The sequence below is a fragment of the Varroa destructor genome, unplaced genomic scaffold (genome assembly GCF_002443255.2).
Source record: "Varroa destructor unplaced genomic scaffold, Vdes_3.0 BEIS01000004.1, whole genome shotgun sequence".
NCBI lineage: Eukaryota > Metazoa > Arthropoda > Arachnida > Mesostigmata > Varroidae > Varroa > Varroa destructor.
Genome location: NW_019211457.1, coordinates 12,181,513 through 12,195,958, shown reverse-complemented (window position 1 = coordinate 12,195,958; position 14,446 = coordinate 12,181,513). Strand labels below are relative to the sequence as shown.

General features: G+C 36.5%; 1 protein-coding gene across 6 annotated transcripts; it reads right to left on the bottom strand.

Moving 5' to 3' along the window:
* Positions 1-5,799: 5,799 nt before the first annotated feature.
* Pdp (pyruvate dehydrogenase [acetyl-transferring]-phosphatase 1-like protein, mitochondrial) lies at positions 5,800-14,311 on the bottom strand. Of its 6 annotated transcripts, XM_086986802.1 has the most exons (15): positions 13,953-14,307; positions 12,566-12,672; positions 11,981-12,062; positions 10,877-11,043; positions 10,668-10,752; positions 10,278-10,349; positions 9,900-9,963; positions 9,003-9,129; positions 8,512-8,622; positions 8,028-8,105; positions 7,858-7,915; positions 7,416-7,530; positions 6,800-6,929; positions 6,419-6,456; positions 5,800-6,257 (listed from the first exon to the last, which is right to left on the bottom strand). In XM_086986802.1, exons 1-14 carry the CDS (start codon positions 14,079-14,081, stop codon positions 6,423-6,425), a joined length of 1,359 nt encoding a protein of 452 aa, XP_086842928.1. In that variant the 5' UTR covers positions 14,082-14,307; the 3' UTR covers positions 5,800-6,257; positions 6,419-6,422. The 6 variants fall into 6 exon arrangements, 5 of the variants coding, with proteins under 5 accessions (XP_086842928.1, XP_022657993.1, XP_022657994.1 ...); XR_015326187.1 differs by lacking the exon at positions 6,419-6,456 and having other exon boundaries at positions 6,800-7,059; positions 13,953-14,311; XM_022802258.2 differs by lacking the exon at positions 6,419-6,456 and having other exon boundaries at positions 13,953-14,304.
* Positions 14,312-14,446: the final 135 nt, after the last annotated feature.

The window sequence follows — 14,446 nt, the reverse complement described above, 5'->3', positions numbered from 1 at the left end:
TAAGTTTGGTCGACTTTCACGACACACAACGCCCAGTGTTATCGCTCCCTACTGATCGAACTTATCGCAGTCGCCCAGGCCGTGAACAATGAAAAAATATAGGAGTTTCCTATTGATAGTGATAGATGATTTATATTTGTTGCATCGAAATACTTAAAGCCACCTATATAAATACTGATATACGGTCGAGTGGGGGAAAAGGAACTCGAAAAGCCGGGTGACAATGTGGGAATGTGTAACTGTAGTCACATACACAGGTTTTTTGGATACGACAGAGCCGCGCTTATTCCATTCAACGCAGTCGTTTTCTAGCAAGCAACAAAAGTGATTGATATTTAACTTGGGCAAAAACAATTTGTTTTCGTTGGGTTATTGCTTGTTTTTTTCGTGCACACAATTCGGATGCTGAATATCTGGTGCAGAAGCCGTGTGAGGAAGTGTCTTTAATCCATCTAAGAGCTGCGAGGCTTAATATTCTGTGCAGTGCTTCGAGGAGGCCATTAAGGAAGCAGAATTTATTGATTAAGCGAGCCAGGTGCTGTGGTATTGTCAAGAGAACTATAGATTTCATATAATAATAATAATGTGGTCATTTCAATATAACTGACAACTGCGAGAGGCAGAATGCCGAGACAGGAAGTATTATGTTGAACTATAGCTGCACTAGAGTCTCGTCATATTAAAGAACCGTCTAATATGTAAAATCAGTGTGTACGCTTGATTCTTTTCTATTGAGCTGCTGAGGGCAGTGTGAAGTTTGCTTTACCCAGATTGAGTCACATTCGTTCTTCGGACTACACCAAATCTAAAAATTGACGATATTTGATTTTGCAATCCGTAAAACATGTCTGCAGTCTTTGTCATAACTTATCACATATTCCCTCATAGGTTTTCGGTGGCAAACAGGCACATAGATCCGTTATACGGCCAACACTCGCTACGGGTCATGCGACGAATTTAGCAAGGGTTAAATAAGAAACATCACACACTGACGTTTGAAAAACTCAAGGATGTCAGTCCGTCTGATCTGGGCGATCACAATCCAGAGGGGGGCTTACAGAAACCAAAACAGTATCATTTAGTGGTAGTATGTCTAATTTTTTTATGACAATCTACTTACACTTGATACTTGAGCACAGGTAGAACGTGGCACATTTATATTTGTATCCATATTGAACCTGATGGTTTAGCGTTGTTACACATCGCTTAAACGCATCAGTGACAGCCACAGATATTGGCTATTGTATGATCTTTGTCATTAGGCCTACATATTATATAATATGACAGAAATTACATTTCTAGAGATAAATCGTTTTTATTATACCGTCTAAAATGTTTTTATAGTCAGAATAGGCTTTGTTAACAGCGAGTAATCTGGTACTGACTCTGTTTCCTAGCTGTTATGCGTAAGCTATAGTGAATGACTGGCGACTGTGTTCATCTTTATGAACGTAAAGACTTATTAGTATGGGCAATCATAAAAATATGAGGACAATAGAATAGCTATTACCAACTGGCAATAGCCGCTAGTTGCACCTGCTTCGCCAAGAGCTTCATCATGTGTTTATTATCGTCGTTTACCTTTGTTATTACTTTGTAACATCATAATAAACGCGCACATCGTTACCATTGCTGTATTAGTATATACGAGCGTTGTCTACATTAAGTATCTGATATAACACATGAGTCAAAGGACATATTATATATGGATACGCTACTGGAAGCTTGTGAAGTGCCGCGCAGGATTTTTGATTGGACCAACAGTGAGCCGCAACAGATGCGAATGTACGTGCGCAATTTCGCGAAGAATGAGATATCTGTGACATAAATTTTCTCGTTTTCTAAGTACTCACACAACGTTCACTGAGTTCGGAATCTGCTATAGCTAAAACCCATAATGTCACACTTGATAAAACGCTCAGCAGTCAGGATAAGTTAGCTCATATTCACTATAGCAGTATTCGATCATCATTTTTCTAACTGGGTCTGGATTGTCGACGGTTGTATAAGCTGCGGGAAACATGTTCTGACAGTTTTCACGCTACAAGCTGTAAGGCCTTCGAGAACGTTGTCACATCGCGCACATAAAAAAATAAGGCAATTTTTGAGAACAGCTTACGGCAAATATTGGCATGATATTCAGACTATTATATGTATTTATCGTTCCTTTATCGTTATTATGAGTAGATGCTTCCCATACGCTTCCCAAAATCCTGATTCTTCAAGAGCTGAGGCAATTTTGTTTTAAAATGAGTTATTTTAAAACATATATGTCGCCCTAAAAATACAACAAAATATTTGAGTAGTTCACTCGTTTTTTAGGCTTAGTGCTACTGCCAATCATAGATTCAGTTTCTACCATCGCTTCGAATAAGAGTATAAAAACTGGCGACATTGTAAATATAGTAAACACCGTGTGCAGGATCACATATATTAATTGTCTTGCGGCGATCTTCATATCCGTCAATGGGCTGCCCTTATTTATTTAATAACATAAGATTAGCCGGCAGCCTCATTCAGAGTATGCATTAAAGGTGTTTATAAGAAACGCTGATGTAGTTAACCTCAACTTTGTTCCTTAATGACAAGTCAACGAAGCCTTGGTGGGTGTTAGTGCACTCAGCTAGCGAACCTCACGTTTCTGGGCATACGCTCAGCATTATTCTTTTAAAACGCATACTATAAGCTATAATAATCAAAACTATCAGAGAATAATTTACGTTTCTGTCTAAATTATTATAAACAATAGGTTCTAAATTGGCAAATTACACGTTTTCTATAAGCTCCATGGAATTCATTGTGCAACTGATCGACCAGCTGGCTTTATACGTTGTCGTTGTGTGACCGATTTTACTAGCCATTATTTATTAGCGTTTTGTTAGTGACTCCTCCTAGGAACTGGGTTGTGAACACAGAAACCCCGTATATATATATATATATATATATATATATATATATATATATATATATTGTGAGTACTCTATTTCGATCGATGTGGGATAGGGGCACCGCTGTAGGCGTTTTCCGTGTATCAAGGCCATCAGCTCATACATTCATTGTATTTTTATTTATAACATATGTATATCTTGGGCAATTTTAAACAATAAATATTGCCGAAACGTAGCAGGAACTCCGTCTACGCTAATACGATTCGCAGCGCCTTTGAAGCGACGCTTCGATTGATTTATAGTGTATAAATTTTCAGCATCAAATCGAGCAGCTTCCTTTATTAAGGTATAAGCGACAGAAATTTAGCCGACGTTGGTGAACAGTGAACAGCATAGATGCGAAAAAAATACAGGTGAAGAAAAATCATATTGTGTTTAAAGGCAGAGGCGAAGTCAGGAAAAACGTGTGAAAGGCTATAATATCGCTACATTTACCGAAATTCGCTCCTTTGAAAGTAGTGCTTTGCACGAAAAAATCAAAAATCGACTCATGTGAATTCGTTTACTCAATCACGATTATTGTAAGCTGTTCAAATACTCCGATTTCAACCAATATATGCAAACGACTAGTGCCAACCGTAGGTTGGTAAGGCCATGCTAGTGAACAAAAGCTTTAAGGAACTCTTTGAAGAAGAGAACTACGGAACTCATTTTAACTTACTACGATGTAAATAACGAAGCTTTAAATTTCGTACCATGTTATTAGTACACGAATGACTGATTCGGTTGGCCCCAAAGGTAGACGATAATCGGAAGACATCACGTTTGTATTCTTGGACACCCGGAACAGACTGATGTGCATTAGACCACTGATCAAGCTCACGCGACTGAAAGAAAATAACTAGCTGACTTGATCACTGGTTATATATATAATGAATTTGCCTTCGTAGTGCTTCACTGCATCTAAGAATCAACTAGCATAAAACCCATAACATCCTCCATCAGAAACCTTTTGGTCTTTCTTTTATTTAGTTCGCCCATCGTATTGTGTGGCAATCTGAGGCCGGCCGTAATTGTAAGACTGAGCAGCTGCAACCATTATGGAATGATGCTCTTATGCAACTTTTAAGCTTTTTCGGGTCAGTTCAGTGGCCTTTTTATTTGTATTAATTATATTTCAATGTTTACGGCTATTTCTACTACGTGCAACTGGAGGTGCAAAATAAATAGCGATGCTTCGTGTAATAGTAAAACAACAAACATCAACATTAATAACAAAAGACAAGATTTAAATGTAATGTTCTATCTGTGTTCACGTGGTAACGAGTGAATTTTATAATTAGCTATTTACAGAACGCCCATATACGTAACTTTAGAGTTTTTCAGACTGTGGAAAATAAAGTAGAAATAAGAGTATCACATTAGTTTTTTATGCACGTCTAAAAGCTAAACAGGCTTTGGCCCCAAAACTAGGCGTGTTGGAGTGGAAAAAACAGGACACAGTGATAGTATCTAAAATTATTTAATAAAAATTTCACCATATTTAGCAACGTCGACAAAAAGACTCTCTTAACATCGAGAAGCATAGAAAATGATTTGCGTTTGCCTCAATAAATGCAAACTACAGTTAAATAAATATAAAATAAATAAATGTATCTACAGTTAGTTAAAAATAAGGAGCAACAACTGACATTTTCCTTGTCTATTAGGAAACGATCACCGCTTTACATCAAAATTGATATTAATTCATTTACTAGCTAGCTACAAAACATAATTACATACGCTCAACACCGGTAAATGCGGCGAAAGCGAAAATACCCAAAAACGTTCAAATGAAGGATGAAAATTTAACGCTTCACTTAAGTACTTACGATTAGACCACTTACAAGCATATGACAGTCAGCGTGTGATACTCACAAATAATATCATATTCTTAGCAATTATTACCTAATGAGAGAAATAATAAATGTTTGGAATTTTATGTCCTTTATTCGAGCCTTTTGACGTCCTTCGGGGCACAAACAAGTCGAAACTATAACTAATAATAAGGTCGGTTATATTATTCCAACATAGTTCAACATACTTAACCCCGTCCACTAGCTAGGACTTTTCCTATACCCCTTTATTTTCACTTAACAATAAACAGTATAGCACGGATTTGATATCGCATTGTAGAATTCCTCTCAAAGACTAAAATTTTATATTTTTATACTTTATGTTGTTAACATCAAACAGCAAGTGCTGACAACTCACTGTATAGGCACAAATAAATAAAAGATCAAATAAGTGAGCATTATGCGTCCTTTTTAACCGAGTAAACATTTACATATTATCATAAATATTATGTCAATAAATATCAAAAATAACGAAAGTGAAAACAAAACAAAGTTAAGACATAAAGAAAAATAGTCAACATATATTGAAATTTTAGCAAATCTTAAGATCAATCTTAAACGAATGCTGTCTAGGCTTTTTAATACAGTACATTTAATAATAATAACAAAAATAAACTGTGGTTAGGTTAAAGGGTGCAATTATGACAAAATAAAATAATGCATGCAATGACAAGAATATTAGGAGCGTTACTTTGGCAAGGTACCACGTACCTACAGGAGCATATAGGCTTCCATAAGACGCAATCATTTGGATTTCATGTCGGCATGTGGAAAAAATAGATGTCGTCTTCCACTGTAATCTTTTAGCGTATGTGAAATAAAATAATCGTATCATTAATGGTACATGGCATAGTGCTGAGGTTTTATTTTTCTAGCTTTATGATAAATTAGCTCAATGACAAATAATATCGACGGCTGAGAAACAAATAACATTTGGCTTGACTAGGTGCATTCTCATATATATGCTAACAAAAAAAATTATTAGTGTATATATATAATTAGAAAAAACTCATGTATTCATGTTTGAAGCGCGTAGACGTAATTTACTGCTTTGCTTTAAAAGCTATTCGTATAGATTGTACAATCAATATTTACAGAAGAAGATTTAGCACATGTAGGCATTAATTTATAAATCATGGAGTTTTTAAGTAACAAAATTGAGTGTCATGCAAATCTTGAGCGACTCTGAAATAGAACACATAAGGGTATCTCCAGTGTAAATCGATGTCTGCAATTTTGACACGGTTTTCATAATGGATGATTGATTCAAATCCGTCAAATCAACCAAAATGTGCGCACACCATTAACACGGTATTCTTTCCTTGCTCAAAGGACGTGTTTGCCAATTTTTGATTCGGTCTTAACGATCCGATGAGAAGTGGAGCTAGTAAGTAGCAACGCAGTACTTTAGCTACCCTTTAAATTTTGAGGGTTGAAAAAGATCACAAGGATGGATATGTCGTCGCGGTAGCTTCTGAAATAAACCAAATCACAAAAATCAATGAGCATACAAACAGTCAGATCGGAGATACAGGTAATTCCACGAATCATCTATTCACTCATGAGCGATATGACTTCTTAGTGAACCAGTGCACGTTAAAACACTAACAAACTGCTTACTGGGTATATGCTTACCATTTCATTTGATAAACCGGAATTTCATCTGGAAACCCCTTTTTGGGTTCAACAATAAAATAAACTATTACTTAAAATCTAAAGCTCATACTGGTAAATAATCCTATTGTCTGTTTTGCTTAACACTTTAGAAACTATCTTTATTTGTATTATATTTTAGTTAGGTAATTCTAGCATATGGTCGATTTGGATTACCTATAAGAGTCGAACTTCTGGGTCAGGCCTTTAAATAGTGGCCAGTAACAATAGTTAAATCGTGATGACTAATTCAGCGGACCTGCTGTAATGAAGGCCGAAAGTTAAATACAAAACTAAACGTTGGCCAGCAGCGGACTAGATAACGTGTGCCTACGGTGCCTTATGCCCTCAAAGTTCTCACACCTGGCGAGTTTAACTGGAAGTCCAAGATACGCAGCTAGCCGTGAATGATCTAAACCGTATTCGCTTCTTCCTAGCGCGTGACGAATCAGATGGGTCGCAGCGTTTGTGTCAACTGGCTTCTGGCTGAGATCTGTAAAAAATGCTTACCTTACTTGCTTCGCCTAAAAATAAAACTTGTCGTATTTGTCCATCGTGCCGCATGGAACACAACTGTTGAATAGCCGCCCACATGCGGAACTCTTGAGCGATTACCATGAAATCTTTACATTAAAAAATAAAATTCGCTCATTATCTGAATCGATCACAGATTAATCTACGCCTAAAATGCTTAAAATTTGAGATTCATAACCATTTACATAATCGGATTAACTGTACTTCGGGAATTAAACGGTCGTATTGGAGAGCTTTGACCGTGAGAATGCAAAGTTTCGTTTAAGATGTACTAAATTTTAAGCCTTCTATGGCTTTGCTATCGTGAATTCCCTTATTACCGTTTGCACGGTTCTACCATGACGACCAATGACAGTCCTTCCACATATGCCTTCACTATTTACCCAAAAACCGCAACTATTATAATAGTCTCTAAACTAGCACGTGTTACAATGAGGGTTCCTACCCATTTTTCGTTTCGACAGAAGCCTCTGCATTGATCCCAGCGTGGCATTTTCGGGCGTCCGAAGAAGGTTTGCTGTCTCGATACCCTGCATAAATTGACCGATAAATTGTACCACCTACGAGGGAGCATTAAATGAAAGTAAACGTCGTATGTTTTCGACCTGCAGTTATGTTGTTACTAGTAAACCAGATAATCATAATAAGTCTGCTAATTAAAGGTTTTTGATTTTCTCTTTATATCATATGAAAAGAAGTGGATGACGCAAAAGGTTTATCTATCAAGACAAAAGACCTCAAATTTTGAGGTCCCCACGCTTAACCCTATCGAGATCATGGATATGGAACATCGATGTGCTATTGTACTTACTAGTTTATCAATGTAATATGGTATTAGTATAAGTATTTCGGAAGTGGGTCAGAGAATACAAGTTTGTTGCAATCACCTTTTGCGTTCCGAGCATTTCCCACAGACCGTCGGTTGCGATGACGAGGAATTTATCTCTGAAACAAAGCAAGTGAACGTAGTAGATGTAAGACAAAGCAACTGTTAATGTAACAACATCAAACCTTTATTTTAATCTTAAGAGAAAATTAAATTAAGTAAAAATCTCACCTGGGCGTAAGAATGTGATGCGATACCTCCGGCCTAGCCGTGAGGTATGGTGGCGTTAGGTAATGATGAGGAATAACTCTGAAATATCCTGATGGTTACCGTGCTATTCGCACTTGAAGCTCTTATCAAATGTTCACTCACATAACCGAAAAACATTACTGCTATATTCCAATTGAAGCAAGTGCTATTGTTTGCGAGTCATGTATGAAAAATGATTTTCTAAAGCAAGAGTACATAATTTTTCTCTATATATATGCAAATGTCGAGGCAAAAATAATTTCAAGTACGTTCGTATGCATAAATTGCATTACTTTAAGGCTGACGTTAAACCGATCATCGAAATCACTTTGAAAGCTTGTGGATTTACAGGTTAATGTTTGTTTAGTACTAGAAATGAACATTCTTTATTCATGGATGACAAATTCTAGCGAAACGGGTAAAAAACAACGTATGTGAAAGTAAAAGAGAAGTGAGACCGGCTCACCGGTCTCCGTAGAGAGGCACCAAGAATTTATTTAGTTCATCTCGGCTCCATTTGAAGTGGAAATCACCGAAAGCACGCAGAGGTGCCAGATTGCCCAATAGACGTTCGTTTCTGTAACGATATATACGTAATATTTATATTTTGACCAGTCTACTAATTAATTAGTACTAATTAATATGTAATAATTAATTAGTAACTAACTAATTAATACTACTTAATTAAAATCTCTATAAAAAATCAAATTAATTTTACTCAAATTCATTTTATTTGTATATTTTTTACGACTGATGTACCTGTCCACTTCTACTAACCGGTAACTAGGCGACCATAATGTTTAATGTTCCTTTCGAGCTGTTTTTGTCCGTGACATAAACGCATAACTTAGTGTAAGTAGGCTAATTTATTTGAACGTATTTTAACATTATGGCTTGATAGAATGGAAATTGCCAAGCTATGCGTTTCCTACTTTTTCAAACTAAAATAAGTCTTACCTAATAATAGTATTTTTCTCCCCAGTTGGATGCTCTCCGATGATTCGTTGAAGTTCTTCGACGTTATCGCAATTATGTTCTTTGTTTAGCGCACGAGCGCTCCATCGTCCAGTATCGTCACACATACCTTTCCCAACGACAGTAACCGCATCGTTTCAGTTTTAGACTTAAAATTATAAAGATTTCTCCTCTAGACTAACTAGGCCAACAGTACAAAATATCTAACTAATTTGTTAAAGCTTAGAAGTATAGTCGCTTTTAATCTAATCCATGATGATTAGGACATCTGATTTAAATTAATTTAACATTACTTGTACGAATATCTTGTTTTATTACAACACAGAATAGTCAACGTTGCCTCGTTTCTCTCCGCTAATACATAATATTTATATAAAAATTATTATAAATATATATATTTATGAGTGGCGTGTGTACATTGACCAATACGTACACTGACCTTTTTTTAATTCAATTAGTTAATTTTATTGATGGTTCAGATGCTGGGTTGAGCAATGACCAAGCCATAGTGAACATCCAGCTATTGATACCTATCTCTCTTTTTTTATTTGAAATGGAGCCATTTACATAGATTTTGATTAGGTCCTAGGTAATACGAATGATAAAATAAATAATGAGGGCGTTAATAAAAAAGACCTAAAAGGCTGAACGGGCACTATTTCAAGGCGGATTTCATTTGCGTACGGAATCTGAAGAATTATGCCAAAGAATTATTAGAGGTTTGCTAAAAAGGAAATGACTATTCACATCATTATTGGCTCTACCCGTCAATGTTTCAGTCGTCGTTTGCTCATTTTAGTAAACCTCAGAAAATCATAAAAAAGCTACTGTTTGACAACTGAAATATAAATTTAGACGAAAACCTATGTATGTAACTACCAAGCACTGCACGGCAGTCCCCCGTTGATATAACATAAAGGTGCTGATCTGTTATGTGAGCTACCTGTAAATATAATTTAAATGAAGCACTATATATTAGATACATGAACATTATGACCTCTTGGGACAGATCAGCATATAATGGAAAAATTTTTTCATGGTAACATAGTTAAGGTTGTTCCGTGGTACTCAAACAAAGGTTTTGAGCAAAGACATTGTGACGACAGACTATAGATTCGTTGTATGCAATAAATAGATAACGATGTGCCGTAATCATTTTGCAAGTGGAAACTAACTGGAACAAAACACAGTTTTGCTGATTCATACTTATACGTGATTTTGGGTTATTCATGACGTAATTTTTGTATGTTTACGTACTGTCGCAACACAACCTTGAACTGCTAACGTTAAAGCCTCCTCGTCTCTTTTTTCTTGAATTTCGCAGGAAATCTACAAAAAAAAAATACTGTATTAAAATTTTGGTTCTGCCAATAACTACAGTAAACGTTAAATCAAATTCCCATTGAAACCATACAAAAGAATGTATTTTTAAATAACTTCCAAGACACCTATGACAAACATTGTTTTTACACGCTTTCAAGTAATGGTGATCTTTTTGACTGTGTAGAAATTAAATTATTAAACAATGATTTTGAGCTCGTAACGAATAAAAACGTTAAGATATTGCCAGGGCAATACACACTCATGTATGCTTCGAACACAGCTGGATAATATATTTGACTCTAGTTATGCTAATATTGTACTTACCTCTGAATCCAGAAATTCAAAGGATTTGCACAAAAGCTCCGAAGTAGTCAAATGCTCCGTTGAATTGAGAATCTCTTCTGCAAACCTGTGTTATATCAATGACAAAAAATAACTAGAATGAAGACCGTCATCATTCTTACAAGTCAAAATACGATAACTTGCAGGGTAATAACAAATTTTTTGGTGTAATTCGTTATAAATCAACATACCTTTTCAAACTAGTCAGGTGACAGTTATATTGCCAATCATTTAGCTCATCAATGCTAAAGATCCTTTTGACTAGCTGCGGTCGGTTTTTTGAATTGACATAGTCTTCGAGAAGCTGTGATGGAAGGACTGATAATGCAAAATAGTGGGGAGCCCGCTGCGACACCACCTGGAAGATGGCGTGGAAATATCGCATAGAGTAAGCATTTATAATTATACATTTTTATCACCATTTATTAGCTGTACAGATATAGTTTTAACCTAAATTTTGACTGTCTCAATACCCGAGTACTGAAACTTGACCAGCTTTTTGCTCCGTAATCATTCTAGTGGAAACACAATAGACATCCAATTTAAGTACCAAACCATCAACTGCGGCCCTGGATGCTGTTCGCCTTTCGAATACAAATGTACCGCAAGCAACAGAATGTACTAATTCAAGTTGGGGGGACGATGACGACGACGACTACACAAAGCAGCCTATTCAGAAGCCCTTCCCTGGTTAAGGAAGTCATAAAGGGATTTTACTATATGTTAATGCACATAACGATGCTCCCACACAGCATGGAGGGTAGGGCAAAGCATCTTTAAGCTTGACTGCAAGGTTTTCTCTCACGTGGCTTATTCGCTAGAGTTAGATCCGTTAGACGATGTAAGATCTGTTAGTCAAAAAATGTTTTTTAAAATTAAGCAGGTTAGAAGATAGATCTTCGACCAAGTCTAATCGAATAACCGAAAATTCGACCACAGGGAAATACGCAAGTATTTTATAAATGGAAAAGTATCTTAAACCATAACGACGTTGCTATAATGAATGAGGCCCTAAGACTGTTTCAATAAATGAAATGTAAATATTTATCAGAGAAGAGAGATTCCAGTCGCCTGGTAATTGTTGTATTTTGCTAGCACAGACGACATTGTGTTGACTACCCTAAAATCCCAAGCATATGTCTGCTAACTACGAATTTGAACGTATCGTATTAGACATACATAATATTGAATGATCAATTATAATGATGACAGGGAAATAAAAAACTAAAGAGGGGTAACTATTGTAAATTGTTGTACGCCGAGATACGAACAAATTAGGCTATTCAAGTACGTACTTGCGCCATCCGTGAACCGCCATGACCATCAAAAACTCCAAAGGTAGCCCCGGTAGTCAATTTATTTTGGGCAACTATTAATCTGAAAATACGTACGCACACCGATCAATATATACACACATATATCACTTACAAGATACGATAACGCACACAAAACCATTGATAATCAAGTATCTATTGTCTGTGAACTGTGTTCGTGAGAAGGCGATCCCAGAGTCACACTTGTAAGGTGCCAAACCAACGAAACTTCTACAGTTTGATAGACCATCATATTATTGACATAAGGATAACCAGTTTTCAAGCTATTACAACAAATGCTAGATTATAAGGCAACACATCTTGGTAACATTAAACATGCGGCCGTCGCTAGTTGAAAGTTCAGCGTTGGCAAATTGTTACCATGGCTTTAGATGAACCCTAGCTTAAATCGGGTAAGACACACGCTGGCTGACCCCTTCTAGTGAGGCCTAGTACTTGATGTTCGAAGAGGCGATTCTGAAAACGCACAATAAAAATAGCCCCACACAATAAAAAAAAAAGTGCTAAAGAGCAACACGAAATTATTTTTGCTACACCTCACTGTACCTGTCCTCGATGGGATTGTTAGAGGGAAGTTGATTAAGAGCCAGTTGGTTCACTGGACCCCCATTTAGGTCGAGAAGAAGTTCATTTTTGCGAAGTATGTGCGTTACCTGCAAGCATTTTGTATGTCAATAAACGTGGCATATACACACATACTGAACGTTTGAGGTGAGTTATTAATATACGCCGTGTATAGTAAATAAATTATCCATATTCATAAGAAATATACGCACAAGCCGGAATACTAAAAATGACCAAGTTTTCTTCCTATTTAAGTTCAATCTATTAAAGAAAAAATCTTCTAGCCTAGCCACCCCATTCCTTGTCTCCGTGGTGTGTATTTTTTTCACTTACATAACTGCACAATTTTTATGAATAAAGAAAGTTATTTATATATTCTGTATTTACACCAGTCTAATTGCTATGAGTAAACGAAGGCACTTGTTACACCTAAAGCATCAAGTCAATTTCTCGCCATTCTCTCTGGAATGCTATAACTCTGCCGTGACTGTCTACCAATAATCTGCGTCGCTATTTCTACGAAAGAGTGGACCAGTCAAAAGTACTTCAACTTTGCAGGCAAGCTGTGATACTTCTATTGCCATTGCTGGCGCCGTCTTAATAGGAGCACTTTTAAGAAGCTAATGACAATACGACACACAGAAAAAATACATCTTATAGTAGGAGGCTGTTCCAAGTCCTTCTCAGTTCACACATTGGGTTCTATTATTATTCGCCACAGACCGAGTTTGAAGCTCTATCCTCAGTTACTGTTGCTTCTTTCAGTAGCCCCTTAAAAGAGAGCAGTTATAATGTTGTGTTCAACATTAGCAAACTCACTTGGGCTTCCCGAATTAGTCAAAGGCACAGCTAAATTGAATCTGTTTTCGAAGGTATCGTACATCATCGTATATATTATGATATAGGAGGTTTCACACATAACATACATATTCATATTTGAATCGGTTCAACTACTCAAATGTCTCATGCTTTGCAAAAGGACAAAGTATTCTCTCCGTGCAATAATAGATTTATACATCTTATTGGCTCACCACCGTGAGTCGCAATGAGGAAGTATCGCTACGCTGAATTTGCTTAATTATCGATTGGATTTGATGTAGAAGTGCAAAAGTTACCACGGCCCTTGTAAAGCCTATTCTAAATACACAATGTTGTTAATGTTTATAACAATAAAGCGCTATCGCAGTACGTGTGTTATCATTTAGTATTCTAATAACTGTCAAAATTGCTTGAAGCTGCGTTTCCACCAACTTAAGCCAACGCTATGAGATTCTGCACTCCTTGATAATATAACTTTAATTCGTTAAACATATCGAACCAGATTAAGCTATTATATCTCGAACAATTTTTCAGTATTTAATAGCTTAACTTTATAGTCAACAGGCACAAATTTTACCTCCGGCGGGCCCAGTTTAGGAATACCAAATCCTGAACTACTGCGATAACGAATGCCAGCCCGAACACCACCGACAACCGCGCGAACCATGTCCGCCTGCATACGGAGGAGAATGAACTATGGCTTTTATGCAAATAACTAGGAGCTCTAAAAATTCGCTTAGCACTTGGAAATAGTTTCGGAGATGTACAGAAGGCGACCTAAGTCAAAACAATTGTTACGAAGAAGAAAATCTTCCGAGAATACGCTACGACCTCTTTGTTTAAGTACTGCGGTACTGCCTCTCTAAGAGAAGACATTCGAACGAAACAGATCATGGGCGCAGCCATACTGCAAAGGGAAAGGGCAACCAGAGAAACCCAGACAGTTCGATATACTATTATTATTTCCCAATTTTATATATATATATATATCATACGAGCATATTCCATGGCTATATAACATACTTCTATCAATTTAAATATCAA

Bases quoted from the DNA above. Each gene is read 5' to 3' on its own strand.
- Pdp (XM_022802258.2), bottom strand. From the start codon at position 14,081: ATGCAGGCGGACATGGTTCGCGCGGTTGTCGGTGGTGTTCGGGCTGGC. The intron at 10,350-10,667 runs GTAAGTACAATA...TTTTTTTTGTAG, and splicing joins TTGAATTTCTGGATTCAGAG to ATTTCCTGCGAAATTCAAGA. The intron at 7,916-8,027 runs GTGAGATTTTTA...GCTTTGTTTCAG, and splicing joins CATCACATTCTTACGCCCAG to AGATAAATTCCTCGTCATCG.